The following is a 25529-nucleotide window of genomic DNA, read 5'->3' on the forward strand; positions in this document are numbered from 1 at the left end:
TTACACAATTAATACACAGAGAACGTACTAAACCATCAGGCGCTTCATTAGCAGACTAAATCGAGCATTGAAACATGTAAAAAAAAAATGTTTATCTTTTTCTTTGTCTATTTTTCATTGGGGGCTTAATCTAAAATGTTACCTGCTGAGGCTTTACAGAAGTTTTGATGTCACAGGACAGAATGCTCAAATGAAATGACTGGAAGTTTTTCTCTGTGCACTACGTCATGTGCAACATTTCCTCTTCATTTCAGCGCTGCCCCACCTCGTCCTAATTTATTCCATCTGTCACTTTGGCTCCCATCAAGGACAGGGCTGCAGCACTGCTGTTCACGCGTCGTGGGTCTCCTCTCAGATCCCAGCCGCTGCCAAACGGGGTGTCACAGAAACTACAGAGAGCCCCAAACTCCACAAATTGAGCTAAAACTCTGCAATCTTCTCGTTTTTTCCCTTTGATTTGTCATAAAGGTTTAATAAACGTAACAACAACAGATTCAGTTAATTCTTTTTACACCTTGATGATTTCATTTGGGACTATTAGCCACAAAAAAACTGTGGTTTATACTTTCATAGGAAGTTAAGAATGTCCTTTGTGGTGGATTTCCTGGAAACGAGTCTATAATCGTCCCGTCGCTGTTTTTTTTTTCTTGGTACGTTTGGTTCATGGTCGTCTCTGAGCGAACAAACCCCGAGTCAAATTTGTCTGGGCTCTCTGAGGAAATGAGGAAGGAAAATTTCTGTTTCCAGGTGAAGAGTGGTAAACATGAAGCACATCCTGAGTTTATTACTTGGCTCAAGGCTACTTTTGATATATTACCCCTCACTCAGCTTCAAGGTCGTCTATTGCACCTCCTGTAACTCACTGTAGCCACTGGATGTGCATAAGCTGCAGAAGTATTTGGTCAAATAAATCATAAAAATGTATACATTTACTAACTGTAAGAACAGTTACGAAAAGCTTAAAAGCTGCTAGCAAATAATGAAAATAGGTATATTTATTATTGCCTTTTAGGCATTAATCTATAAATTGTATGTTTTTGTGTGGAACTTTTTTTTAGATCCCAAAACGTTTAGATACTGTGGCTTGGTGAGAACTATTGAGCATTTTTTTTCTTTATTTGGTTTAGATTCAGGAACGTGTGAGGCATCTTTTTCTTTATTACAACATTACCGTTAGCAGAGTTCTGTGTCAGTAACCCTTCAACTTCCAGTTTGAAGCACAAATGAAAGTTAAAAAAACCCTAAGCCAGTTCATGAAGTTAGAGCCAGATGAGGCTTTCCCAATCCTGGTCCTCCAGATCTACCTCGGTTTCTGAGCCGTTATTCTAGATGGTCTCCCTGATTTTCCAGTCGGACCGAGTTTCGGTTCGCTCTGACATTCCTCAGTCTCTCTGTTCCCGGAGCGGAAAAACTGAACCAAAATGGCCACCGTAGCAGGTGTTCACGTGATGTAAACAGATTAGGAATGAAGGAACTGATGAGCCGCGGACTAATAACGATTGTTGCATTAACAAAGAGGAAAAAATAGTCCAACTTTTTAACTGTTAGAATGTTTCTTTTAACACAAATGAAAATGCTTCCTATACGCTCTTCTGTGTCTCGTGGCGCATCATCTGTGACATCATCCTAAAGCTACCTTGTAGTTCCTTAACAGAATTCTCCTCAAAACGATGCCATAACACCACAACGATGAGACACAGCAGCTCATCGAAATGTGGTCGGATGAATGCAGGCTCGTTAAAACAAATCTGAACGTGATCCATATGGCTATTTACTGTTTCCCTGGCTATCTACATGTCATAAATATTCATCAGTGTACCTTCATAAGCCGTCTACTTACCAGTAACCGCCCTGAAGGATGCCTACACCGTACAAGAGCACCAAAGTAAAAAGTGTTGAGCCTGACAATGATACAGGTCTTCAAAATTGGTCAGCGAAATATATCTGTGAACTATCCCGACATGAACTGCAAAGTGTAGGACTACCATAATTTCTGCCTCTAGTTGCTTTGCCCCGGCCTCATAATTCTTGGCCAACATGTGGTTTTGTTTACAAGCTTTGCTTCGAAACAAGAAAGTCCGCTTGACGTCAGTCTGGATACAGACCAAATGGAAGGATCAGGACTGAAATCGGACCAAATTCAGCGGACGTGGTACAGACCAAATGATTTTTCCTGTCTGAATAAATCTGAACAAGTTTTAGGTTGAATCTAAGTCAAGTTTAGACTGAATATGTGAGTACAGGTCATGTTAAAGTTGTGGGCATGAATTACCTGGTGATGGTCAGGATTTAATGCAACAAAGTACAGAGGAAGCTTCCTTCATGTGTCCATGGCTACAAAGTTGTTTGACGTGTTAAAGCAAAGTCATTTCTCATATTTATGTTCTTCTGTAAACCAAACCTTCTAACCTCAGAATTGTTTGATTCAAGTAGTAGACAAAAAAACCTTAATTTCTCTTCTAACCTTATTCATGTTTTCCATGAACTAGATTGAGTTGTTTGACTCCCTTGCTGTCGGTCTCACACCTGGATTCAGTTTCTAATGACCACACCAGGTTTTCATGTCATAATAATTCTCCTCACTGCTAATATACTTCATGTGTTTTAACATCCTTTAGATTCCCTTTATTGTTGATTTTTTTCCAAGTACTGGTTAGGTATTTTAGGGGGGGCGGTGTCAGATCAAGAATGGTTATTCTGACCAGTAGGATAACTGAGTAACAGCTGGTTATAGAGGTCTATGGGGATTTGGCCTGCAGCAGGTGCTTCCTGTTTGGAATGCCAGAGGGGGCGTGGTCACTCAGTCCAGTCCTCATGTACAGTCAGAAGTTTTAAACCTGTTTGTTGCTGGAGTTTCTGCCTCTGAATCCCATTTATTGTTTCAGTTTACTTTTGTAAATCAGTTTTTAACTTTGAGCAGACTCCCATACGCAGCGCTTGAGTCCGCCCCCCCCTCTGCACCGATTCCAATCATTTATGTAAATGCAGAAGCTGCATAAACAGTAATAAATCAAATGAGGCCTGGTGCTTATTTCAGTTTTATTGCAACAAATTGCATATCTTAAGTAAACTTCACATAAAGGATTATAATTAATACTAGTTTCACACCCTGACAACCAATCAGACCTGTGAAAGTACACACACTCACACAAACACACACACGGCTGCCCACTCACCTTTATAAGCTGCTTCTCCTCCCACACATCTCTTTCCCTTCATACATATACCTCCATGCACACTGAACTCTCTCTTTCACACTTACCATCTATTTCCTATTGTTTCTGCCTTCTGCCCCCCTCCCTCCACACACACACACACACTTTGCCTCAACATTAGAGCGTGAAGACATTGACTCATCTCTGTGTCCATCAGGTGGTCCAGGCTCAGGTAAAACTCTCCAGTGTGAGCGCATGGAGGAAAGGTTTGGCTTGCGTCGCGTTGCCCTGGGAGACCTGTTGTGCAGTGAGCTGCAGAGTCACAGCGACAGAGGGCGCCACCTGTTGGACATACTGGAGAGAGGAGAGAAACTGCCCGAGGTCAGTGTGCCGTTTACTCCACCTTCATGTTAGCTTCTGTCTTATTGAGTTCTGGTTTTCTCTCCATTGATTCAAATGTTTAAATGAGCCAAAGAATTTCAGGGACGATGTGGGACTGGATCCGTGCTGTGGGCAGAATTATTTCTACCAATCCACTGATTAAAAAAAGACCTATAATGGTCAATAAAATAAAATAAAAACAGACAACAGAACACGGAGCACAAAGAGATAAACAGAGAACTTCTCAGGAGATAGGGGGGAAAAAAAAGTAAAAGCCATGAATGGTAAATGGCGTATACTTATATAGCACTTTTCTACCTTCCTCAAAGGCCCAAAGCGCTTTACAGTCACAGACCCATTCACCCATTCACACACTCTGTTGCCCAACACTGGTGCCAACCTTCCATCAGAGGCAAGGCGGGGTTCAGTGTCTCGCCCAAGTACACTTTGACACATGGGCGGGGAAGGTAAACTGTTAAGGTTTCCAGTTAAAATACGATATGAGGAACTTCTAATTCTGGTCGAGGACTTCTGGTTCTGGACGTTGATGTCTGCAGCCAGGTCCTCTTGGCTCTGGTGGAAGGTGACAACAGATGTGCTGAAGGCACCGCTATGCTGAGCACCGCATCTGCAGTGCTCAGCATAGCAGCGCAGAAAAGTACAAAAGAATTCAGAAAATATTTATTTTTGGATAAATCAACTGAGAGCCAGACGAAAGGTCTTGGCAGGCTGCATGTTTGACACCCCTGCATTAGATGCAACCACAGTATGAGACCAGAGTCCCACATCCATCCAAGTGATATATTGAAGTGGATTTTTATGTATGAAGGCGCTTTTTTTCCGCTCTGGCTGACCAGTGGAGACCCCACCAGGATCATTAGCCTCAGACAGTACAAGCCCGGGGGATCAACCAAGCTCTCAAAACCTCCACCATGAAGAAGGCAGGTCTTGGAAGACTAAGTTCAACCTCAAGTCTACATTTTTAAAGATCCACTCTAATGATAATTGTGATTTTTTTAACATGTTCCGGTGACATGATGGAGGACATATGTGAGGAAAACTAAGCTTATAAATGCATCTCTGAGTATTTCTTTATTCAAATCATTGTGAGTCATGGGGAGGAAAAGAGGGGGTGGGGTTGCTCTGTGCCAACGGTCCTGCCCACAAGGTTTTTGTAACCCTTGTGCTATCCTAGGCACTTTAACATTGGGAGTTGGGTCATCTAGACCCACTAGACAGTGCTCTGAACCTTTTTTCTTCAATGATTTGTGATCTTCACTGGTGTCCATGGAGTACATGAAATCTTTCCACCTTTATCCACCTTTGTCATGGTAGGGAGAACACGTCAATGGAAGGGTGGGGTCATCTGGACCCCATAGGTTAGCGCAAGGGTTAACACAAGTTTCTTTTTTATTATTTTGGATGAAACGGCATAGTCAGAATTAAAAGACCACTGGAAAAGCTTTTTTAAAAATCCTTATATGGTCAGAGTGGGACTTTAAAATGATTTCAGACATTTAGTTTTTTTGCTTTGTATGATTGGAGCTCTATTAGTTTGAAAATCTTTAAGCCTCAGTTGTTATTTGGAAGAATATTTTTAAAACGAATCTTTCCAAGGCTTTACTCCAAAAGTCCTAATATGCCTCACACTTTAACTAGATTGCTGTGTGTCTCCCCTTTAACCCTTGTGCTATCTTAGATGACCCCACCCTTATATTGACGTGTTCTCCCTACCATGACAAAGGTGGATAAAGGTGGAAAGATTTCATGTCATCCATGGACACCAGTGAAGATCACAAATCATTGAAGAAAAAAGGTTCAGAGCACTGTCTAGTGGGTCTAGATGACCCAACTCCCAATGGTAAAGTGCCTAGGATAACACAAGGGTTACACGTCCTCAGCAGTTCATGCATGGGTCATGTTTTTTTTCACATCTTTGGCCCTTTCAGTTTTAATTCTTAAAGCTGAGGCTTTTTTGGGGAGATTTTTTGGATTAACAAAATTCTTCATGAGTTACATCTGAATTTTGTTAAAGAAAAAGTATGATCTTCTTACTCCACCTATGGATATGTATAACCTCAGACGAAGAAGCTGAAAAACCATTTTGTGAGTGAGTGAAACCTTTGTTCATTGTAAAAAAAATATTAAAAATTATTAGTAATCATCCTTTCTTTAGTAGAAGAATGGCGTTACAGTTTTGGCGTGCGACACTGTGTTTGAACAAATAGGATGAAGCTGAGATTTGGACAGATCAAAGTCAAGATGGTTAGTCCTGATGCTTTGTGCCACATTTGAGCTCCGAGCTGACTGTAAAATCCACTACACAGCCGAACACACACAGTCAAAGCAGAGTCATTCAACACCACACACATCCCAAAGGTTCAGACAGTCTAGACTGAATAGAGCAGCTTGGTAAATGCAGTAAGAGGGATGCACATCACATCACACGCTTTAGTTCCAATCCTGCAGCAGACACCAGACAAGGGAGGATTGGAGGAGTTTTTTAAAGGCTAGAGGTTTTTGTTTTCCCCTCAGGAGGGAATTAGTTCAGAAAGTCAGTAAGCCTGTGTGGCCAGGTGACAAAAGAGAAGATAGGCAATTACAGGGAGAGGCAGTCACAATAACAGCTCCCACTTCAAGTTGCTAGCACGAGATAATTTGGTGCAAAGAGGGCAGAGGCAAAAGAAACATCTGCTGGAGGCACCTCCAACATACAAGCCAGCTTCCAGCTCATCCATCCTTTTCCGTAAAGGTCATTCCAGTTCTATTCAACAAATACTGGACGGCCTGGTCTAGTTTGGATGCTTCTAAAATCCAGTTCTAGAGGAGAGATGTGAAAATGTGGTTGGACCTGCATAGATTCAAGTGAACTGAGCCAGAAGGTCACAAATGAAAACGCATTGATAGAGGGGCAACAGCTGGGTCTCAGGTGCAAAACAGAACAATGTCTGCCGCCTGAGCTCCAGTTCTGTTTGACAACTGACGTTCATATTTCCATCAGAGAGAAAAAGTCCTCAAAGAGAGAAACTGCTCTCCGTTGTCAGAGATGTTTGGTTTTTCACGCTCTGCTATCACGAAGCATCTCGAGGCTTTCATGTTGCAAGACCCTCATATGCGTGGGTCTTTTCCAGTTTCCTCCCACAGTCCAAAAACTTGATTCAGCAGCTAAGTGATAACTCTAAGGCCAAAACCGAACCGAAATGTTCCTCTACCCCTACGGTTTCTCCCTACCCTCACATTTAGCCCTCCAAACGGACACATATGGAAAACTTAGGTTGTCGCTCATCGTGAAACAAGTGAAGAAAAGCATTTCTTCTCCTCCCACATGTGCGACACTCTACTAACTAGGGATAACTTAAGAATAAATAGCTTTTAAGCTAGCCCCCACCTCTCCTCCATAAAAAAACATTTCGGACACCACTGCAGCTTCAAGTGCCCCCACATTTGAAGAGGTAGGGACAAGCAGTAGGGATAGAATTCGGATTCGTCCTAAACTGTTCCTAGGTGTGCACATGTGTGCATGTGTGGTCCTGCAACAGACTGATGGCCTGTTCAGCCCGTGCCCCGCCTTCTCCCAACAGTTTCTGGGATAGGCCCCAGCAACCGTGTGACCCTGAAAGGGATTCAGCGATGGAAGGATGGATGTTTTTAATCATGATTTTGAAACACGTTCTTTCTTTGAATGAGGTAATAAAATAGAACAAATTATGACTTTTATCAAAAACGCTGACATAGTTTTATGATTTACGTTTATAGTTTCTTGAAAACCAGGACACTTTTTGACAGGACAAAGATTCAAAAGACAGAAATACTGTTTTTTATGATTATTATCATTATTTTATCAAATAAAAAATATTTTTTGACACAGGGGAATTAAAAAAAATACAACTTTAAGGAATATTAAAAACCTCAACAAACAAGATTTATGGCCAAACAGGTTTCAAACTAGCTTCGGGACAAACAAGAATTGTTTTGTTGATTTCTATTAATAAATGTATATGCAAACATTTCTGCATTAAAGATGATCCTGCAGCAAATAGAAACCCCTTAAATCTGTCACTTTCTTTCTGTAACACTGAGACCGCTTCCGGTTAAAAGAAAAAAAAACATATTTCCAAGAATAAAACAAAACTTTATTTGTAACACAAAATGATTATTTCAATAAACACATGTTTTACTTCACCAAGAAGTTTAACAAAACTAAAGTCTATATGTTTACCTGATGAAAGCAATTATTTTTCTGTCTTAAAAGAGAAAAAAAGGGTAAAGAAAATAAAAATAAAAAAGCTGGATGCTTTTTAACATCTCAACAGTAAAGGAAGAAACCATGAACTCATGAAGACCACCAAAAAGTCCCACGCTCACTTTCACTACAGCTTGATGGAGAACGCCGTCGCTTTTGAAGTGGCTCAAGCTTCTTAGTGCAGATTAGGGTCATGTCCCGTGTGCTCAACAGCATGAGAACTGAAAATGTGATTTTAAATGAGAGAGACGGTTTTATTTGGAGATAAATGAGGAAGGAAGTGATTAAAAGAATGAAGAATAACCCCACAGGAAGCAAATTACTGAGGTTCTCTTCTGCAGGTTTACAGCTAAACATCTTTAGGAAAGCAGACACATGTGGAGCTAAAGGTTTTATTGTCTTATGATATAACAGCATGCGTTTAAAAAAACTGTAATCACACAGGTGGAGTTTGACTTTTTACTACACTGTTGCCTCGCAACAAAGACCATGGTGTTGCCGATAATAAGATACACATAAAGTTATATTCTGAAGGGAATGAGTGGGTTTTGGTAAAAGAAGAATAATAATATTGCAGAAGAGAAATACAGAATATATAGTACCAGCTCACTTTGAAAAATGTTTCTGGTTGAGGCTCCTAAATGAAAATGTGGATTTATTTACCTGCAGTTTTATTCATGAACTTTTCTCCTGGACCTTCTGGACATAGACACACCTCATGGCTCAATTTACATCTAACCAGAACTGTGTTTGCTGTAACTAATAGTTTCACATTATGACAAAAACTATTATTAATATAATTGTTATCCGATCTAAAATAATTATTTTTAAACTAACCATTTCAGGATGTCTGGTACATGTACCACAGGAGGTGAATTAAGCTCATATTCTCATTAAAAAAATATTTCTGTTGCTACAAAATACAGAGATGTTTTTTTAGAATATGACTTTATCTAGAAAAAGAGATATGCATAACTGAAACAGCTTTGAACAACATCCATCCGTCTACAGAACTCAGTGAATCCCCTTTCAGGGTTACATGGAGCCAATCCAGCTACTGTTGGGTGAAGTCGAGGTAGACCCTAAACACTGTCTGCTGCAGGTCCACACAGTCACACTCACCTAAGCGATCATTTACAATCACCCAACAACCTAGGAAACATGTCTTTGAGCTGTGAGAGGAACGCAGAATAAACCCAGACATGCACAAGGAAACATGCAAACTTTAAGGTCGTGCCACGCAGCCACTACGTACATATCATGCGCGATATTTGGGATTCATAAGTGTTTTCGGACGCAGATGTCCGTCAAGGGTTTCGACTGATGGGCTTTAATGTCAATTTGGTTCTGAGCTGTTCAAAAGTTTTCGTCCGTTGAGAATTTCACAATTCATGCGTCTCAACCTGCTTTCCATGCGGTGTCCGGCACCGCATGGAAAGCAGGTTGTGGTAAGGGGATGGGTACGGCAGGCGCAGGATGCGACTTTCTCGCACAAGGGAATCCAACGTTTAAATTAAAATAAAGCATTGCAGGGACCGCGGCATGAGCTGACCATGGTGCTGACCATGGTGCTGACCATGGTGCTGACCGTGGTGCTGACCGTGGTGCTGACCGTGGTGCTGACCGTGGAGCTGACCGTGGTGGTGACCATGGAGCTGACCACATTGCTGACCATGGAGCTGACCATATTAATGACCATGCTGCTGACCATGGAGCTGACCATGGTGCTGACCATGGGGCTGACCATATTACTGACCGTGGTGGTAAACATGGAGCTGACCACATTGCTGACCATGGAGCTGACCATATTACTGACCATGCTGCTGACCATGGAGCTGACCATGATTTTCGCTCAGAGCCCTGAATGTCAAAGTGAAGAAATTCAATGAAGCGGGGGTTTACGTGTTATTTGCGTGTTTTTTCGTACCTCTTCTGTGGTTTTAATGTTGTTCATCCGTGATACATCCGTGATACAAATTGTACATAGTAGCAGTGTGACACAGCCTTTACACAGAAAGAAACCAAACAGGATTCAAACCAAACACTTCTCCTTGTGAGGGGAGAGCGCCAACCACTACACCATCTTGCAGCGCTAAAGAGCAGTCCAACATATTCATAAATGTTATTCACTGAATTTGAATGCTAAACTGTAAAAGCAAAAACGTTACCAAATTTTGAATTTCTTTTCCTCTGAAATTGACCGTCCATTGATGTACAGAAAACACAGCCCTAAAAAATGTACAGATTTCTTTCATGATTTGCCAAAAAAAAGGCTGCAGTGTCCGGAGATTCTGGCGATGAGAAGCTGCCCTGCAGCTCTTCCTCAGTTCACTGCAAAAAAAGACCCCTAAAGCCACGTTCACATCTGCCTCTGCAACCAGGTTCAAGCGACCATTTCCAATGAAAAGTCTCAGTAGGAGTGCGTTTCAGATTCAAAACTGTCGTATTCACACAGATACACAAGTTTCTATGACTGTTTCTGCGTTCAAAGCATGCATCTGTGGAGGGCACACTGAAAGTTGAACCAGGTTGAACTTTGACCAATCAGGTACTAGGACTTGGTCATAAAGTATGGCTGGTGTCCCTTTTCATTTACAGAAGTGCCTACCGTTTAAAAACTGATCATGGAGGAGAAATTAATAGTTGTGGTTGGATGGACTTCTATGACACCAAGTCTTCAATATGTCAGAATAGAGCTGTGAAAGAAAAAGCCTGGATTAGATTCACCAGATTTACACCACTTTGACATTTCGTACCAAGCGTCTTCTAACTAGGTGTAGGTCAAAAATATAAGAAAAAGAAGAAGTCCATCCCTGCTCCTTCAGCGTGAACACCATGGGCTAAACGCAGGTTCAGGAATCGGCGTTTAGTGTGTTCTGGAACACACATCACATGTGAACACAGCTCCAGAACGAAGTCAAAGGTTTTTACTTCATTGGCAGACTCATGGTGCTGTTAGTTGTTGCTACCCAAAATGAATACAAAAAAAGTCATATTCCACTTAAAATCCCAGATAAAAAATAATTTTTTTGGTTCTTCAGGGTTAAATAAACAGAAACAATCTGCCACAGGGCTAAGAAAAAAAAAGTCTTACCAAAAATCTGTATTTTAAGAAACATTTCTTGACACCAAGATGCATTTTTTTTCAAACTACAATTATTTTGCTATTGAAATTTTTGTTATGAGATTATTTTTCTTATAAGTCAAAAATTAAGACAATTTTCCAGAACTAAGGGTCTTTTTGCTTTCTTAAGATTCAGTTTCCCATCAGACAACTGCGTGATACATCCTTTGTGTCCACAGATGTTTATCTGTCAGACAGGAAGAAACTGCACTGAAGCGATACACTTCATGGTCAAATCCTTACTTTATTCATAATGTGAGTTACATCATGACTTTCTACTGTTATCCTGATTCCAAGGATCAATCCCACATGTCAGCAGTGGAAGGTCGCCAGCCTCAGATAGATGTCTGAGCGTTTGCATCGTGTGTGCTTTCTGCGCCTCACCACACCATAGGAGCCTCATCACTTGTAGCTGTGATCAGGGTTGATAAAGAACTGCTGCTCCATCTGCTGTTTCTCCTTCAGTGCAAAGCCGTGATGACTGTCTGAAAGCCTCTTTGCAGTGTTGTTTTCTGATTCCACCCACAAAGGACTGGAGATGGATTTTCTTCTCTCTTGTTATCCGTGAGATTGTGCTGTTTTTCCACAACACTGAGTACATCGTGTGTTGTGTGTTTTTTTGATGTGCAGGTTGCGTTGCTGGAGCTGCTGTGTGATGCAGTGGCGTCTTCAGCCCGCCAGGGAAAAGGCCTGGTGGTCAGCAGCTTCCCCAGAGACCTGTCGCAGGCGCAGGAGTACGAGGCCAAGGCAAGAGCGGCAGACCGACACAGAGAGCGGGCACATGCTCAGAGGCACGAGTAGAGTAGACTCAAGTCCCGTTTCCATGTGAAGAAGAGTAACAGGGATGAGGAAGATGTTCAGAGTCCAGAGCTGAGTGAAGGAATCAGAAAAACAATAACAGCAAACCAAACTCTTTAGTGTGTGACTGAAATGAATGGAAACAGATGCAGATTCACTGCTTTAACTGCTAACTTCCCGTCCTGTGCATCAGATGGGGGATCCCAGCGCGGTGATCCTGCTTACCTGCTCCCCAGAAACCATGTCCAGCCGGTCGCTTCATCGTGGGAGATCCTCCTCTAGCCTCCTCGCCTCCTCAGACACAGAAGGCTCTCTGAGCAGGAGGTCTGAGAGCTTCTGCAGCGACAGCCAGGAGGTCACAGCTTACTATGAACGCAAGAAGCTTCTATACACGGTGAGATTAAGGTGCTGCCCAGACTAAGGTGGCTCTTATTTAACCAGGAAAATCTTTCTTCAACTTTTTAACTATTATTAACTTTAAGCAGATTAAATAAAGGAACATAAATCAACTTTAGCTTAAAAAGTAAACACCATTCTCCAACAGGTTCAAAGTAATTGCTCCACTCTTAAACTTTAATTTTATTTTCTCACATTTATTTTGCATATTTGTTCCACTTGAATAACTGAGGCCTTCAATATTTAATAAGTAGCATAACATATGCAGAGAGTTTAGACTTCAGACGTTTTTTGTGGAGGAGATAGAAATTTTCCTTTTTGGAAAAAACGAACTAAAACTGAAATAACAGCATCTGCTAGCATAAACAAACACAGAACAAAATCAAATCTATTTTTGGAGACAAACTGAAGGGCCACAAGAAGAAGGAAGTTTTCATCACCACAGACAGCTGGACACGTGTTAAAACATTGTTCTTTTCCATGCTAAGCTTCTCAGTGGCTCTGGAAGAAGAGAATCTGGTTTTTGTTTGGTTTTTCATATTTCCTGCAGAAAGGAGCTTTCAGCAGATGCAGAGGTGACAGAAAACATCTGATCAAACCTTTTAGAGCATGTCGCTGCCCTGCACTGTCACAGCCTCCTGTACATTAGAGGGTCTGCTGTTTCCAGCGATCGACAGAATTCTTGAATCTGATAACATGTTGAAAACCTAGAATGAAAATAATAAAAAAGCCTTTTTTTTACTTTTCTAGAAATTTGACAGTTTTCAAAAATATATTTCTCTCTGTTTTAGGATTGAAAATATCAAATTATTTGTGTTTACGACATCCAGACCATCTAGAAGCCCTTTTAACTGACTGGAGCAGAATCATGTTCTCCGTTTTCAGTGGCCTCATTAATACACGTTATTACCAAAAGTATTCACTCACCCATCCAAATGATCAGAATCAGGTGTCTCCATCACTCGGCCTGACTACAGGTGAATGTAATCATCACTTACTGTAGGTATGCAGACTGTTTTTACAAATGTTTGTGAAAGAATGGACGCTCTCAGGAGCTCGGTCAATTCCAGCGTGGAACTGTCACAGGACGCCATCTGAGCAACAAATCAACTCAGGAAAATATTAGAAAAGTTAAGAGATGATTGTGTCATCTGCTCTCTCCTTTTTGTTCAACAGTTTAGATTTTTCTAGAAATTAAACCAACAGAGATGATCTAAAGCAACAAAAAACATATGAGAAGTGTGAGGTTTTGTTTTCCAAACCAGCAGTTAGAAAAATATTTGTATTTCCTAGTATTTCATGTCTCACTCTTTTGTTTTCTTTTTGGTTTTTTTAACTTGTCCTGTCCAACAGCTGGGCAGACAGATGAGAGCTGAGGGCCTCTTGTGTCAGACATATTTCACTTTAACAAGAGGGGTTATTAATCTTCATACAAACCAAAGGTATGTCTGAATAAACCCCTTTTGTAATTGAGGCCAAACTTTATTAATTTCAATCACGTTTGAAAATCTTTGGTGTTGGACCGGACGGAAAAGGAAAGAGGGGAAGAAGAGGGAGGGATGTTAGAGAGAGGGGGGGGGGGGGGGGGGGTTAGAGGGTGATAATAGGAGGGGGGGGATGAGACCATGAAGAGCAAGTTTACTGGTTGTTTATCATTACGGTAAGGTTCAAATGTAGTACAAAAAGGGCGGGGCCTGTTCACACACACTCAAATGTTATCAACACACCTGCTAGCTGCAAAAATGTCCACATGTCAACATGTACACAAAACAGATAGTGTTCACACGCATACTTATGCCTTTAAACCAACTAGTGTGAAATCTTTCATTCATTTAATCATGCAAACTGTTAGTGCAAAGGTGAGCTAACACCTGTGCTCAGGTGAGTGTTTATGTTCTTCTAAAATGGATGGTGGAATGTGAAAAGAAGGAGGGAGAGACTCTTTCGTTTTTGATCTGAATTCAGCTTCGTCTCGTCTTGCTTATTTTCATACAGACAAATAGCGTTAAGTGTGATCTGCAGCGACGTCTGGCATCAGAACATTTCTTTGGTTTCATCCGCGTCTGCAGGGTTCATGGTCACCGTTCGGCCGTGTCACACAGCCGCTACGTTCGTTTTGTGCCTTTTCCATGTAGGAAGTTTGGATCTTTGGTGATCAGAAGTGTTTTCTTGCATTTGTCATCCGTCGATGTGCCCAGATGTCCGTCGAAGGTTTCGGCTGACGGGTCTCTTTACGTGTTCAAAATTTTGGGCCTGTTGAGAAATACGCCGTTCACACATGTTTTAGTTTGTAGTTTATACGCAATTTTTACGCAAATCTTACGCAACTGTGCATGATTTTTGCAAGATGCATACGCTAATGTGTGGTTTCCACGACCGTTCCACGTACATCTAACAGACTTTTCACACATGAGCCACTGATGGATGACTTTTATATATTTATATACATTTCCCGTTCAAATGATGTATTTGACGCTCAACTTTTGGGCCGGACTCGGCTTTTACCTTGATTTGTGTGTTCGTTGCCTGGTTCATTTGTTATACATATGTGAAAATTCCATGAAAGGAGACCACAACTTTTTTCACTTATTTTTTTTTACATATACAGTAGTCATGTATCATCCGTGGAAAATGTACAAAGCGACTGTGTGACACGGCCTTTAAATGCAAACATCTGCTTAGGATTTTACCAAAAAACAATAGAGAGAGTTGGCAGTAAAAACACTGAAAGAGTACGGAGAAACTTGGCTAATGCTCTCATTGTCTAATCGTGTCATGTCATATCGTGTAATTATTATACAAAGTCACAGGCAGATGACAGAAAGACAAAAGGAAAATGAATAGAAACTATAATGAATGAAACGCGGATGTCTGCCTTTTTGGGCTGAGCTGGCAGCCATGATAAAGACTGGGCAGATCATCTAAGGGATAATTAAAGGCTTTGATTTTTGATCAGACAAGACATTTGTTAATTCAAAAGACAAGGTGGTGCTTCTCCAGCCAGACCCTCGACTCACAAGGGTGTTGAATGAGGCTCAGAGATAATCAGCAACAGCAGGTCTCAACTCTCCAAAGCAGAGAAGATCCCAGATGTTTCTTGGGTGGACATGACTGCATGAGAGAACTAGATCAAACTACAGAGAATGAAGCCCAGACATGAAGTCTGATTGTCATAGCTGAACGTCCGGAGGCTTTTACCATACTCCTAATGGGACAAAACGTGAAAAATGTGCATTTACTGAGGAGTCAGACAAGAGTCGCCACCTGCTGGCCGTTTAAAGAATGCATGGTTAACGCCTTTATCAATTGAAGGTTAAGGTTCAGAAATGTTTTTGCAGCTGAAAGAAAAAACAAAGCTCTGACCTTCGATGAGGACTTGTGAGTGTGCGGGGGCTTCAGGGGCCTCCTTGATGTCTCCATGAGGGCAGGTGGAGAACCACAGGGAGATAAATCCTAACTTCAAACAGGATTTATTTGAACATTTAAATGCCAAAGCGGGCCAGTGTGTGCGTAAATGCCACATGAGGTGCTGAGGTCATCCCCGGGCCGTGCGTTTCCTGTGCAGAACGCCGGCGCCGCCGCGGGCGTGAAGGCTTCTGAAGGGCTTCTGCTCGTCTCCCGCTGCAGGTTGATGCCGAGACGTCGCCAGACGAAGTGTTCCTCCAGATCTGCCAGATGATGGCCTCCTGCTCCACCATCTGACTCCCACAACGATTACCCAGCTGACCCCCCCCTCTGTGAAGACTCACTCCCTCTCCGCCTTCACCCCACGGACACTTCTCAACACCCCCCGGGCCCACATCTGCAGCAGCTCATTGAACCGCATGTTTCACCTGCTTCCATCGTCACATTCTGACCCCCCACATCACCTCCGACACTCTGGCCCCCACCTGTTGAGACAGGAGCATCTCTGCTGTGCATGAGGGCGAGCTGACAGGAGTGGGCAGGCGTGCACGCTCCCACGCACAGCGGTGTGCTCCACGTTCTGACAAGCATGCTACACTCACAGCTTCAGCCGCCGTTCTGTGCGTTTGCTCCAAAACAGTAGACAAACATGGAAGTATCGCGTTTACGGAGTTTTTTATGTTTACCAGCGCATAGTACAGGTTGTTGTTTGATAACTTGTCTGGTAGTTCACACTTAATAAAGCCAGTGCGTTTGACTACCTGTGTGTGTTCATTTGGAGTGAGACTCAGCGCCTCCTGCTGTTCGGATCAGGCAAGCGCAACAGGAACAAACATCGGATCAAATAACCTTTTGGAAGGAAGGCTGGATTCAGACTGGACACATTTTGCTGCTTAACCCTTGTGCTATCCTAGGCACTTTAACATTGGGAGTTGGGTCATCTAGACCCACTAGACAGTGCTCTGAACCTTTTCTCTTCAATGATTTGTGATCTTCACTGGTGTCCATGGATTACATGAAATCTTTCCACCTTTATCATGTTAGGTAGAACACGTCAATGCAAGGGTGGGGTCATTTGGACCCCACAAGATAGCACAAGGGTTAAAGTGAACCAGAGTTCATTTCCCCTGATGACCTGGAACTAATTTTCAGTCTGAATACACCCAAGCAGACCCTTGGAAACAAATCTAGATCACACCTTTAAGGTTGTCTTGGTTTGTTTTCAATCAGGTTGAGCTTCTGTTTATGTAGGTTTTTGCTTCATGAGTTTATTTCACAACCTTTTCAGACTTTCTTGTTCTTTTGTAAAGTATTTTTGCAAATTTTTGCCACATTTAGTTTAAAAATAACTTTTTTTTGTTTCAAGGTGTGAAAAACAACTCTGAATGAATGTCCCTACACCAGAATGGTTGTCTGGAGTGTATTCCACATGATTTCCATTTTTAAGAAAAATGGGTCTCAACTCTTGTGCCATCTTGTGGGGTCCAGATGACCCCACTCCCAATGTTAACGTGCCCCTACCCGAGTGTGAAAACATGAACAAACATAAAATCACTTTAACAGCACAATTATTAAACTTTCTAAAGTTAGGAAGAACATATGTGGAAGAAACTGTTGCACTTAACTGGAGCATTTAAGGCAAAAATCCTCAAATATAAATGTTTACAAACATTTATTTCCATCATTTCACTTTAAACGCATTAATAAATAAACAGAATAAAGGCAGAAATACTATTTTCACATACTTTTATTTCCACGTTTCTCCTCTAGCATTTTTTTTACATTATTATTTTTCTTTTACATAAGAACAGACTGTTATACACGCATGTGAAGCGGGACAGAGGGAGTGAGGGGAAGAGACAAAAATCCATACAAAATGGTGTCTACTCAAGCACAACGAAACCTATGTGTATAAAAGTGTGGGCCGCTCCACCCCGGGGGCGCCGGCCCAGACCTCAATTATTCATTTTTTTTTAAATAGATTAATAAAAATACAATCTTTTAGATGGACCTTTAAGGTGGGCTGCAAAAATGAAAGCTGTGGGGGGGGCAGAACGGGTCCTGCGTGGGAAACGGGGAGGAAGGGTCACCATAACCCCCCCCCCCAAAATAAACAAAAAAAAAAGGTCTTTAAAAATGGCACACAGCAACTAGCAGTGGCTACTTTTCACTTATCACCAGACACTGGAACACTCCACATGATCAACACCGGCACACGCTGGGGGGTGGGTGGGGGGCAGGTGAGTGGGTTTGTCCTCATGTCTTCTCCAGGTTGTAGTGCGTCCCACCTTTAATGGAGAGAGCTAAACAAACAGAACCGAGTGAGAGAGATGGGGGGGGGGGGGGGGGGGCAGCATTGAGTGACATTGGTGGTGGTGGTGGTGGTGTGTGTGTGGGGGGGGGGGGGGGGGGGGTCCATGCCGACACATGGAACAAAATCGCATCCAGGTCAGCAGAACTCCCACCACAGTCCCCCCAGAATCATAAATACTAGATCTATGGACGCCTAGCTAAAACATGTTCACTCATCCATAACACGGAGAACACGCAGGTCACCATCATGGATTTCAGCCGATGACTCGACAGTCACCGGAGTCCTTGACGCACTGGTCAGCCACGTCTGCATGAGATGGCGCTTCAGACTCTACTTCCGAGCAGCACGGGGAGGCGACTGGAGGAGGAGGGGGGGAAAGCGTCCTCTGGGGTCCCACATCTCAGGAATGTTGAGTGCCTTCTGCTGTCTTGGTTTTTTAAAAATAGTGTTTCGTTTCAACTCACACATCCGTTGAAAAACCTGGCTACGGGGAAGCAGGGTCCCCCCTCTTTGTGGGAAACCAACATGGCCGCTCTTTGCCCAAGTCAGGAGGTCAGTTCCCAGCATCCGCCCCCTCCCACCAGCAGCACTGAGGTCTGCTCTGAGGGCTGCAGCTGTCTGCTGGCAGATGAAAGCGGTTTCTTGGACTTGGAGGATGATGCCATGCAGAGTGGCCTGTGGATATGTGGAGAGCCTGGTGCTAGAGGCCCCCGTGGCCCTGTCATCTATTGGCGGGGAAATAGTTTGGGTCCAGGTAGTTGTAGCCCGTGGTCTGTGGCAGACAGTAGTCCCTGTCCAGAAAGGTTTCTGGCTGGTGCACCGGCTCCAGGTGGTGATTGGGCTTGTGGGTTTCCGTCTTGAAGAAGCTGAGTTAAAACAGAAACAAATCAGTTTTGTTTACCATCAGAGTAAAGGCCGCGTCACACAGCCACCATTACATTTGCACATGTTGCACGGATGAAAACTGGTCATAGGCGATCATACGTGGCCTTTATATGGGATATTTACACAGATGTATTTCGGATAAACCAGGTTAAAACCACGGAAACACACATAAACCCGCGCTTCATTGAGTTTCTTAACATTCCAAGCACTGAGCAGAAATCACGTCGCATCAGCACCATGGTCAGCTCCCGCCGCAGGCCTTGTGCTTTAATTCAGTGTTTTTCAACCTTTTCTGAGCCGCGGCACACTTTAAGCTTAAAAAAAATCCCGCGGCACACCAGCATCCAAAAATGAAAAAAAAGAAGGAGAAACTCATAGTCTGTATTGATCTACAGTCCCTCCACAATCTCACATGCATTTTTGAGATAATTGTTGCAGAAAAAGCTGCAAACTGCAGCTGTTTTTCTAAAAGATGCAATAAAAGTTAAGTTAGAAGATTTAAAAACAGAATGAGGTGTGTTCGTTGTTTTCAAGACGTTTAACAACAGAACTCCTTTTACGCTGTCACTCTCACAACCCAATGCATCATGGGAGATGTAGTGCATAAAACGGCCGAAGATCGCTTTTCGGAGCTTCATTGTTTTGTTCACTTGTTCCACGGTCTGATACCGGATTCTGTGGAAAGCTATACCGCTAAAGACGAGCTTTAGCTGGTAGTTTTGTTAGAACTGAGCGACTTTACGAGCTAAATCGGGACAAGGAAGTGAAGACTTTAACCACTTCTGATTGGTCAGACTGATGACATGTGATTAAGCCTCCAAGAATGATTGGTGGAGACAGGTAAAGGGGCGGGACTTTTCCTAAATATAGCCGGAGCTGCAGCTGAATCGCGCTGCCGTCATTCTTATCAAAATGTCTTTAATAAAATAAAATAAACACAAAGAAAAAGTATTTTACGATCTTTTATATTCCTAACTCCTCAGTGTTTTATCAGGGCCTGTTTGGATGAACACAGAGCTGAATCCTGGAGATGGAAAATGTTTTTAGATCAGTTAATGAGGGCAATTTTCCACGGCACACTTGACCATCTCCCACGGCACACTAGTGTGCCGCGGCACACTGGTTGAAAAACACTGCTTTAATTAACCCTTGTGCTATCCTAGGCACTTTAATATTGGGAGTTGGGTCATCTAGACCCACTAGACAGTGCTCTGAACCTTTTTTCTTCAATGATTTGTGATCTTCACTGGTGTCCATGGATTACATGAAATCTTTCCACCTTTATCCACCTTTGTCATGGTAGGGAGAACACGTCAATGTAAGGGGGGGGGTCATCTGGACCCCATAGGATGGCACAAAGGTTAAACAGTCGGATGCCCAGACATGCTGGATGGGGGGAGGACCCCCACTCGGTGCTGCTGGAGGGGTGAAAGATCGGTTATAAATAAGAATTTACATACGTCAACTTACTAATAATTTACAGGATCCGGTAAAAAGCTTTTAATGTAAATGCATCTAGAGCATCAATTAAAAATGGACAAACATGTAAGAGTAACTATTCCACTTTAGTTTGGGAAATAAACTGTTTGCCTTCATTTCCATGTTCTGACTCCAAACTGTCCTTTTAACTTTTGTTTTCTTTATTTTATTAAACCACTCCAAGCAGGTTCTGGAAAAGAACTAGGGACATCCCGATCAGATCCAGAGTCATTTGAGTATCTGCCGAGTCCCGATCCAATACTTTTGTACCACATTTTGAAAAAATGAAATAATTCCATCAACAGGTCCAGGTTTTTCCTAGATTTCTATTTCATTCTTTGATCATTTCAAACTTTAACAGTTCACTTCTGTGAAGCACCGTCAACAAACAAGTAAAGTAGTACAAATAGTTACTATTAACTAGTAAAACTGGTTATAAGTAGTCATGTGAGGACGTATGGTGACTGTAGCTTTAGGACAATTGAACCTTTTTGAGTCAGATCTCCATTAATAGTCATAAAATCATCGCTGTAGCATAAATGTGATAAAGAGTATTCATGACTAACTCATATCAATGGAGCCATTGATTAGTTTGAGTTGTTTTTTTTAGATACTATGACGTAATATTTTGGGTTTTATTGCCACATTAGTTAATTCTGCTTAACTGGGGCTCTGTCACAGAGGAATAAAAAAGGCAGATTGGTCTGAAAGGATAAATCACCTTTTCCCAGAGCTTGCATTTATAGTCGTCTCTCTGTCAGCAGCAGGAGAACGCTGCTCTCATTAAAAACGGTTTTTATTTTTTCCATGTCTTTGCAGTTTGTTGTTTAAGTTGAGACAAACCAATAGAGACACTTGCTGTCAGTTTAAAACGATCAAAACAATTATTCAGCTCGGACGTCTGAATCTGTGAACATCTTGATAACTTCTCTGAACGGTCTTTGTGAGCGACCTGGTCAAACCGGCGCCGTACACGGCAATAAAACGTCCCGATCCGTTCATGATATGCAGACGTCTACTGGAGTTTGTGTCTGGAATAAAAAGCTTGAAACATAAAGCGCTGATGAAAATAAACATCCAATCCCTGATCGGGGTAGCCCCGATGTGGTAGAGCCGGGTTTCCGACCACGTGATCGGATCAGGAAAAAAACACGGAATTTTCTTCCTTTAGCATGAACTTCAAGTCTTGACATGAATTAATGATGTGAAGTTTGGGTAAACCAATCCACTTCAGATGTCAGAAATTCCAAACTCTTTGGGAGGAGGACTACCAAAGGACTAACTTGACTCACCAGTCGGTACAGTTGGAGCAGAAATCGACAGAGTTCTCGGGCGGACAGCTCTGACAGTGCCACCGCGTTCCCTGGATGGGCTCCATCCCACACACGTCGCACTGAAGGAAGAGAACACCACATGCCCGTCACAGACGGAGCGTCTTTAGGAAAGACTTACTGTAATGACAAACGGATGCACGAAGGCTCCACCTTGAAGCCAATGTGCTGCACCACAGCCTTGTCCTCCTGGATCTCATGGAGCTTCTGTTTTTTCAGCCTCTTCAGCTCCAAAAGCTCCTTGTATTCCGGTAAGTTCCTCAATTCCATAGGAACGGTGTCATCATCCTGAAACATGAACACAGATGATGTAGAGCAGCGTTAGAGAAGCCGCCGGGATCCTGAACAAAGCACCGACTTAAACTGAAGGCCAAACAAGCACAACTAGAAAGATCCCAGAATGTTTTCAGAAAAGCTCATCGCCTGTCACAGTTTACACACTTTCTCTGACAGAAAATGAAAATAAACATCCAAGTAACACTTGGATCGTGTAGTTTGTAAGAGTTCCCCAAGGCACAAAGCCAGACACTGCAGTCATCAGCACACAGACGGAGCATGTCAGGTGCTTTAATAACAGGCCGGTGACAGCTTTAATTAAAGGTTACTGACATCCAAACCACAGGAGGAAGTGCCACTGATCCAATCGCCAGACCGACTGTTCTGCAGGTTTTGTTCCCGTCTGGAAAGGTTTTCTTTTAAGGTTCTTTTTAACGGAGATCCCTAACCAGCAGCTGCCGTTATTTCAATTCACTAACGTCTTTGTGTTTTAAGATGTTTTCATCTTTGTGTTGGCGGCAGTTTAGCTCAGGCAGTAGAGCAGGTCGGCCAACAACCGAAGGGTTGGCGGTTCGATCACCGCTCCCCCCAGGGGATGGCTCAAAATGCGGAGAAGAATTTCCCCAATTTGGGGAAAATAAAGTATCAATTATTATTATTATTATTGACCCTGGAGAAACCAAGTGCTCAAATGTGGCCAGAGTTTTTCTTTTTTTGTTCCTTTTTACAAGTCAACTTGTCTGGTGAGGTAAAACATGAGATTTTGGTCTCTGGAGTTGTAACTTCAAACTTGGAGCATTAAACCACAAACTGTTAAATCCGTTTCAAGGCTGCTGCTGCCAAAAATGTGCTGCTGAGTGTGTTTCAGTATTTGTGTTTATGAGATGCTCAAGCTAGCGGTAGCTCACAAAACATCTGCTGCTTTGTTCTGCAGACAGTTTGTATTCAGTTGAAGTTTGTGTTGGAGACAATTTCCAAAGGAGATGCTAAAATAAAAGAGTTTTGGGTAAATATATTACATCATTTGTCATTTTTTTTAAAGGAAGTAAAAGCAGGGAGAAAAATTTTTTTGATTAAAATCGAAAATCAAATTTGCAATGAAAAAAATTTTATTTTCTGGCCCAGCTCTAAAAATGAGTAATGATAAAAACGCAAGTAAAAGAAGAATCAAACCTGCTTATGTTTCCTGTACCAAAGTAACCCATTCACATATTCATCTCACACACTGATGCCAAAAGGTCAGACGGAAAGGTCATGTGACTGAGAGGAGACTGATGATGAAATAATGTGTAACATCGAGCTAATCAGTGATGTTTACGGGGGCAGGACCCCATCCAATAAGAGCAAACAGACATTGGGTCTTCCGACAGGGCAGCACAGGAGGTGACTGACCGATTCATCACCAGAAGGATCCTGAACACTGCTGTAAAACATGGAGCGCTCATCATCTTCATCCATGAAGACCGGAGGCTCGTAGGAGGTCAGGAAGGTGGATGGTCGGTACAGATGCTTGTTAAGGTGGTGCTGTCTCTTACTGGATGTCTGACAAAGGGGAAGGAATCCAGATCAATACAAAACTACATTCAAAATCAAAGAAAAGTACTTTACTTTGAAAACAACAATGTCATGAAAAGTTACAACACAATCGAGCAACTTTGGGCCCCAAAAATATTTTATATTTAGAAAAATAGGCTATTCATAAGAGTTATATTTTATTCTACGACAAAATATGATGGAAGAGAAGAGACGTGAAGTAGCTTAATACATGATCAAAGTATCAAAGGATCAAGGTATTTTTAAATAATTAACTTCAAAGATTCCAAAGGATCCTGCATTACATAAAACCCATTTAGCTTGATCAATTCCCTCTGACCTCCTCTTTAGGGGGTTTTGGTACCGCAGTACCTGAAGGCTGAATATTTATGGACAGACTTTCCATCAGTCTGCTAGAGGAGGACCAGTTACCTTTTTAGTGTACATGCACAGGTTGGGTGTTCTTCCAGGCACAGGGATGCCAGCTTTGGTCAGTTTGATGAAGTATTTTTGAACTCGACTGGCCACCTGCAACATTTCAGGAGGAAAATGCTTTGATTACTGAAGAGCAGAAGCTTGACGTAAACAGACAACAACTAACATACATTGACAGACTTTTCAACTTATTCATTGACTTTCTCATTTAGACAGATGTTTTAGTGTCAAAACTGAGATCAAAACAATGTAGACTGTAAGCATAAACCAATGCAAGTAATGTGACTGATTTAATTGGCTGTTGAACAGTTTCATCCGTCTGTTTCTGACAATAAACGTGCATTTTTGAGACACATTGATGTCCTTCTTTAACAAAGAGATCAGTGACCTGCAGAGTGTGGACCGATTGCGTAGCTGTGCGTCATAGTAGTAGTGTGACTACAGCAACAGATGGCAAAGAATGTTTGTTTTTCCAGTGCCAACTAGACCTTGCTATTTGTTGCAGGGGGCTTTTCCTGATACAGTGGAGCAAAAAAGTTTTCAGTCAGCCACCAATTGTGCAAGTTCTCCCACTTAAAAAGATGAGAGAAGCCTGTAATTTTCATCATAGGTAAACCTCAACTATGACAGACTAAATGAAAAACAATCCAGAAAATCACATTGTCTGATTTTTAAAGAATTTATTTTTAAATGATGGTGGAAAATAAGTATTTAGTCATCTACAAACAAACATTCTGTCTCTCACAGACCTGTAACTTGTTCTGTAGAGGATCCTCTGTCCTCCACTGGTTACCTGTATTAATGACACCTATTTTAACTGGTTACCTAAATAAAAGACACCTGTCCACAACCTCAAACAGTCACACTCCAAACTCCACTATGGCCAAGACCAAAGATCTGTCTAAGGACACCAGTGTGTGTGAAGAAATCAAATATTAGGACATGGAAGGCATACAAGACCACTGATGATCTCCCTCCATCTGGGGCTCCCCCCAAGATCCTGCAAGATCGCCGCATGACAAGAGCGGTGAGCTAGAACAGAGCCTGGACCAACGTCCATCAAATCCTGCAGTGCCAGACGTAGGGGTGTGACGATAACCGCATCACTGCATGTTTTTTATTTTGTTTTGTTTTTTAAAGTTCTGCATATGGTGCGTGATTGGAACTATAATAAACACATTAAACACATTCATCTTTGTTGATAATTTTAACCTCACTGAACATGTCGACTGGAAGACATCAATTGAATGGTTGGAAACGCAGCTGGTTTGGCGCTTTCCCATCGACTGACCTTCTGCCAATCGATGGTTTCATCATGTGACAAATGCAGCTCCGCCCTAAGCAATCCGTTCCCTTTTTCTATGAAGTTACAACGGTTTGGTCCGGCTTAATGGGTCCATTTTATAATGGAAACACTCAACATACATACCGAACTGTTGAGTGGAAACTAGGGTATTCCTTTTTGAGTTTCACCTGTTTAGCGGTGCGATTGCCGAGCTCATCAGCAATCTTCTGCCATCTTCTGGATTCAATTTCTTCTGGTGGAAACTTGATGAGAAGCTGCTCCAGTTTTTTCTGTCAAAACACAAACCAAGAAGACCAACATGAACCTGGAAAACAATGCAAACAGTGAAACAATAAGTCTGCACACGACTAATGAGTCATGTGATCTGGATGAAAAAAAGAAAAATCCAAATAACTCCACTTAAGACTTCACTTTTAGAGTGGATCACTCCCTTACAGAGCTGAATATTGACTTTATATACTTCTTAGG

At 42.2% G+C, this 25529-nt stretch overlaps 2 protein-coding genes across 4 annotated transcripts in view; one reads left to right on the forward strand and one right to left on the reverse strand.

The window, feature by feature from the left end:
* ak5 (adenylate kinase 5) overlaps window positions 1-16259 on the forward strand; it is a 107160-nt gene extending 90901 nt beyond the window's left edge. Inside the window, exons 11-14 of the mRNA XM_004078698.5 lie at window positions 3373-3536; window positions 11534-11650; window positions 11895-12095; window positions 15725-16259. Coding sequence (XP_004078746.1) covers window positions 3373-3536; window positions 11534-11650; window positions 11895-12095; window positions 15725-15799 — 557 coding nt within the window. The 3' untranslated portion in view covers window positions 15800-16259. The remainder of the gene's footprint in view (window positions 1-3372; window positions 3537-11533; window positions 11651-11894; window positions 12096-15724) is intronic.
* Window positions 16260-17231: 972 nt separating this feature from the next.
* The window catches only part of zzz3 (zinc finger, ZZ-type containing 3), a 29607-nt gene continuing 21309 nt past the window's right edge, over window positions 17232-25529 (reverse strand). For all 3 annotated transcript variants that reach the window (XM_023965439.2, XM_023965440.2, XM_078935277.1), the window contains exons 7-12: window positions 25229-25330; window positions 23753-23848; window positions 23180-23329; window positions 21665-21799; window positions 21473-21573; window positions 17232-18682 (exon numbers count right to left, since the gene is read on the reverse strand). In XM_023965439.2, the coding sequence (XP_023821207.1) occupies window positions 18538-18682; window positions 21473-21573; window positions 21665-21799; window positions 23180-23329; window positions 23753-23848; window positions 25229-25330 (729 nt within the window). In that variant the 3' untranslated portion in view covers window positions 17232-18537. The remainder of the gene's footprint in view (window positions 18683-21472; window positions 21574-21664; window positions 21800-23179; window positions 23330-23752; window positions 23849-25228; window positions 25331-25529) is intronic.

The sequence above is a fragment of the Oryzias latipes genome, chromosome 17 (assembly GCF_053564925.1).
Source record: "Oryzias latipes strain Hd-rR chromosome 17, Olatipes_Hd-rR_3.1".
Taxonomy (NCBI): Eukaryota; Metazoa; Chordata; class Actinopteri; order Beloniformes; family Adrianichthyidae; genus Oryzias; species Oryzias latipes.